Raw genomic sequence first — 5,409 nt, 5'->3', positions numbered from 1 at the left:
ATGGATAAGTCGTGGATATCGAAAGATAGGGATTCTTTAGAATTTGAAATTGGCATCGAAGAATTCTTTATTTTCGCTGAAGAAAATTGTAAAGATCCTAAAAGAATTCCTTGTCCATGTGGTCGATGTGTGAATTTTAAAAAATTCTCAACCAAAATCATAAGGGGACATATCTACGATCATGGTTTTAGTTTGGGGTATGTTGATTGGATTTGGCATGAAGAAAAATCTACTAGGAGTACTAGGTCTTCTATAGGTAGTACACGTCCTGCTTCAGACCAATCTACAGAGCACTTTGCTGCATCAGAAACAGTTGAAGTTTGTGAAGCGGCTTTTAATTTGGGTAATTACGATAAGGATTCATATGATTTTCAGAGGTTTGTTGTTGATGCGGAACAACCGTTGTTTAAGGGCAGCGAGTGCACAAAGTTAGAGTCAATGTTAAAATTGCACAACTGGAAAGCTAGGTTTGGTATTAGCGACACTGCCTTTACTGAGCTGCTCTCTTCAGTTGGCTCGATTCTTCCCAAAGATAATGTGTTGCCTCCTAACGCATATGAAGCGAAAAAAACTTTATCCGATTTAGGTCTAGAGTATATAAAAATTCATTTGTGTCCCAATGATTGTATACTATATAGGGGCATACATTCTGATACTTCTCAGTGTCCTCATTGCAAGTTGTCACGTTGGAAAGTACGGAAGAATGGCCAACTTAGGGTCAATGTTCCAGCTAAGGTCATGTGGTATTTTCCTATAATTCCAAGATTTAAACGGTTATTTAAATCTCCCTCTACTGCTGAACTCATGACTTGAAATGCAAATCAGCGAATAAATGATGACAAGATACGACATCCGGCCGACTCTCCTTCTTGGAGGAATATCGATTACCAGTGGCCTACCTTTGGTAGTGAATCTAGGAATATTAGGTTGGCTTTATCAGCGGATGGTATCAACCCACATACTAATGGGTTAGTTAATCGATATACGTGCTAGCCAGTAGTGTTGGTAACGTACAATCTTCCTCCGTGGTTATGCATGAAAAGGAAGTTCATGATGTTGTTAGTTTTAGTTCCTGGTCCACATGAGCCGGGAAATAACGTCGACGTTTATTTATAACTGTTGATTGATGATCTGAAAAAACTTTGGGAAGAAGGTGAATCAAACGTTTATGACACCTATAGTAAATCATATTTCACTCTAAAAGCAATTTTATTGTGGACTATAAATGATTTTCCAGCATATGGAAACTTGTCAGGCTGCGTGAATAAGGGTTATAAGAGTTGTCCAATTAGTGGTGATGATATTGTGGCTAAATATTTAAGTCACAGTAGGAAGATGTGCTTCCAAGGTCATCGTCGTTATTTGCCTAGGCAGCACCCTTATAGGAGGCAGAAGGCGGCCTTTAACGGACAACAAGAGTTGGGGAACCCATGTCAACCCCTTTCCGGAGAAGAAGTGTTAGCGCGTCAGGAACGAATTGATTTTTGTTTTGGAAAAGAGGTGAAGAAATCGAAGTAGGTGGAATGTCCATGGAAGAAAAAAATTGTTTTCTTTGAGTTATAATATTGGAAATATCATCATGTTCGCCACTGTCTCGATGTTATGTAAATCGAGAAAAATGTGTGTGATAATCTGCTTGGGACATTATTAAATATGCGAAAGTCAAAAGATAGTGAGGCGGCACGTCGTGATAATGATTGATATGGGTGTTAGACATGATTTAGCTCCTCAAGTAGGAGAAAAGAAGACCTATCTGCCCTCTTCCCCTTTTACTTTGTCGAAGGCCGAAAAAAAGAAAGTGTTGAACTCATTCTTGTCTATGAAACTTCCCTCTGGACATGGATCAAACATAAAAAATTGTGTATCCATTTCTGATTTGAAGATATACGGGCTTAAGTCCCATGACTGCCATATCCTTCTCCAACAACTCCTCCCTGTTGTCATTCGATCCGTTCTCCCGAAAAATGTTAGGGTCACAATCATACGACTGTGCTTCTTTTTTAATGCTTTATGCAGCAAAGTTGTCGATGTCTCGAAACTCGATAAATTGCAGTCAGATATAATAATAACCTTATGCGATCTAGAAAAAATATTCCCTTCATCATTTTTTGACGTAATGTTACATCTTATTGTCCACTTGGTCCTAGAAGTGCGTTTATGTGGACCGGTATTTTATAGATGGATGTATGCCTTCAAACGATTCAATAAAGTGCTAAAGAGCTACGTACGAAACCGATATTATCCTGAAGGTTGTATGGCAGAAAGCTACCTTAAAGAAGAATCAGTAGAATTCTGCACAGAATTTATGAGTCAGACTTGTACAACTGCCGGCATTCCAGTTGAGCAAGGCAAGCAATCTAGTCCATTATTTTCCGCGATAATAAAGGTCGTGGAAGAAAAAGAGCGAGATGAGGCTCATCTGCATGTCCTTCAAAACAATGATGAAGTGTATCCCTATATCGTGTACGTTTATTTTATTAACTTGTCCTATTTGTTTGAAGATGTAATTTTTGTGGGTTATTTCTAATATTTATGCATATTCTCAGAATGCACAAGGAGTATTTGGATGAAATTTACCGAGGGAAGAAAAAAAGTGTTCATTGGCTCATGGGAGAGCACAATCGGCTATTTGCCGATTGGTTTGAAAAAAAAGTAGGTTTTGTGTAGTGTCTACTTAAATAGTTGTTAGTTGTAGTTTGCAACTGACGGATTTTTTTATTATATAATATTATATATAGGTAAGTAGTGAAATGAAGGGAAATCCCGATGCTGTTTCAGAGACGATACGATGGCTCGCTGGAAAACCATCATTTTCTGTTTTAACTTATCAAGGTTTTTCAGTCAATGGAGTCCGATACTTTACGAAAGACCGAGATGATGCGTGGGTTGTTCAAAACAGTGGAGTTTCTGTGGTTGCTAAAGCAGTCCAGGTGTCCAGTGCGAAAGATTTAAACCCCATTGAGAGTGATATAACCTTTAATGGCATAATCTTGGAAGTATGGGAGTTGGATTACCATGAGTTCAAAGCTCCGCTCTTCTTGTGTAAATGGGCAGAGAATGATAAAGGCATAAAGATCGACGATCTTGGCTTCACACTTGTGGATTTCAATCGACAAGGCCATAAGAAGGATAAATATGTCTCTGTTGACCAAGTCAACCAGGTGTTTTACATTAAAGATCCGGTTGATCCTACTTGGTCGATCGTGTTAACTTCCACAACTAGAGACTATCAAGAGTTGTATAACGACGATGATTTGGGTGACACGATCATGGAACATCCTCCCTTCTGCTCTAACATCCCTGCTTCTGATGTGACCAATGAAGACGTTGCGCATAGTATTAGGCCTAATGTTGAGGGAATTTGGGTTAAAAAATGATCCTGTTAATTTAGCTCTCTGTACTTTTTGCTTCTTATAATTTAATCAGCATATTTAATTTTCCTTTGTAATTTTTTTGAGTAAATGAATTATAGTGACTAATGCATTTTTCTTTTGTAATTTTTCTTTTATAAATTTTTTGTATTTTGTTTTTGTATTTTTTTTTGAAATTTTCCAGTTGTAATTTTGAATGCATTTTTATTCATGCATATGTAATTTTGAATGTATTTTAATTCATGTAGAGTTTCATTTATTCAGTGACTAATTATTTCTTGTTTTATTTTTCAGAGTAAAGGACAAAAATGGCAAAGAAACAGAGAACCAACAAAAGCAAATCTAAAAAAGTTAAACTAATGGTTCCGGAGGTCAGAGAGTCCGAACAAGCAGCAAGTGATCAGGAGGTCGAAGAGCATTGTGACCAGGAGGTTGAAGAGCAATGTGATCAGGATGGACAAGCACCAAGTGAACCTCAAACTGAAAAGCAACAGTCTGAACAAGAAACAACAACTAATTCTAATTCTACGAAAAGAAGGTTGGAAGCTGCACGAGGTGTTTCCTCTCTTAAAAAAGTATTGGTAAGGAAGGCCCAAGGCAAGAGATTTAAAATCAGATACAATGAGTTTGGAGTTCCTATCGGAGATACTAGGTGTACCTTACAGTCCTACATAGGGCACCTGGCAAGAACTATGATTCCTATCGACATTGACAGCTGTCGAAATGTGGATCGGGAATTGAAAGATAAATTATGGCTTGATATTAAGGTATTAAATTATAGTTGACACACACAACTTATTTTTAGTACTACTATCAAAGCCTTATAAACTTGTGTATTTTGTTGTCCATAGGGTACATTTAAAGTTGATCCGGAAAGTGAGGCTATGGTGCTTAAGTCTGCAGGAGAGAAGTGGAGATAGTTTAAAACTGATTTAACAACTAAACACGTGATGCCATATGCTGAAAAAAAGAAGAAACTGAAGAGGCCTCCAAAAAATTATTGGTTTATGGGTCAAGAAGCTTGGACGAGATTTATCGCGCAGAGGACAGGTGATAAGTGGTTGGTATGGATGCATTTTCTTTGCCAGTGTACCTTGTTTGGATTTAGTATATTTACTTGGATATAATTATTCATTGTATGATGTAGAAACTACGCACCCTGCAGAGCGAAAGAGTGCGTAATCGAAAATATCATCATCGTTTGTCAAGGAAGGGTTACATTGGTTTACAAGAGGATGAAGTAAAAACCTGGCTATACTTTTTTCTCATCTTCAACAAATAAAGCACCTTTTAATTTTTTCTCATCTTAAACAGATAAAGAAAGGCAAACTGAAGCCTGAAGAGAAACCAGATCGGGCAATATTTTGGAAAAAGGCTCGAAAGTCAAAGCTAGATGATGAGGAACTTGATGAAGATAAAGAAGCAGTATTTGCCAGAATTGTAAGTAAAAATTATGAAAAAAACTGCATTTACTCGAAATGGTCCATATCTGCATTAGTTAGAGAAATGGTCCATTAATCTGGCTCTAATGTTTATTTTTGATTTTATTGATATGATGAATTACTCGAAAAGAAGGAGAAGGGTGAATTTGTACCATCTGGAACTGATGATGTGTTGACTACGACACTCGGAACTCCTGAGCATTCAGGCAGGGTTCGAGGAGTTGGAGGTTTCATCACCCCAAAAATGTTCTTTAATTTGCCGAAAGGGAGAAAACCTGCAATTACCAAGGCGGAGTTGTTGGCCCGTGATAGAGTGCTACAGGAGGAGTTAAAAAGAACAAGGCGGGAAATGGCTGAGCTCAAGTCATTGTTTACAGGATCTAATCAGCAGTCTCCAAATTTTTCGGATATAGCAAGTTGCCAACCAGTTGAAGGAGAATCAAAAGCAAAAGAAATATTGGTGAATGATGATTGTTTTGCTTATGATCAACCCCCTCCATCAGAAAAGAAGGTATATTTCACAAATATTATTGTAATTATACGGTTCTTCAAATTGTAGAGTAATTATATAATTTACTCCTTATAATTATAGGGTC

The 5,409-nt window shown here is 37.4% G+C and overlaps 1 protein-coding gene across 1 annotated transcript; it reads left to right on the top strand.

Moving 5' to 3' along the window:
* Positions 1 to 3,377, top strand: LOC141659093 (uncharacterized). Its single transcript, XM_074465871.1, has 6 exons — positions 1 to 735; positions 826 to 946; positions 1,238 to 1,514; positions 2,017 to 2,463; positions 2,547 to 2,652; positions 2,739 to 3,377. Exons 1-6 carry the CDS (start codon positions 1 to 3, stop codon positions 3,375 to 3,377), a joined length of 2,325 nt encoding a protein of 774 aa, XP_074321972.1.
* Positions 3,378 to 5,409: the final 2,032 nt, after the last annotated feature.

The sequence above is a fragment of the Apium graveolens genome, chromosome 1, assembly GCF_009905375.1.
Source record: "Apium graveolens cultivar Ventura chromosome 1, ASM990537v1, whole genome shotgun sequence".
In the NCBI taxonomy this organism is placed as follows: Eukaryota; Viridiplantae; Streptophyta; class Magnoliopsida; order Apiales; family Apiaceae; genus Apium; species Apium graveolens.
Note: the sequence above shows the minus strand (reverse complement) of the source record. Positions and strands in the feature narration are given on the sequence as shown.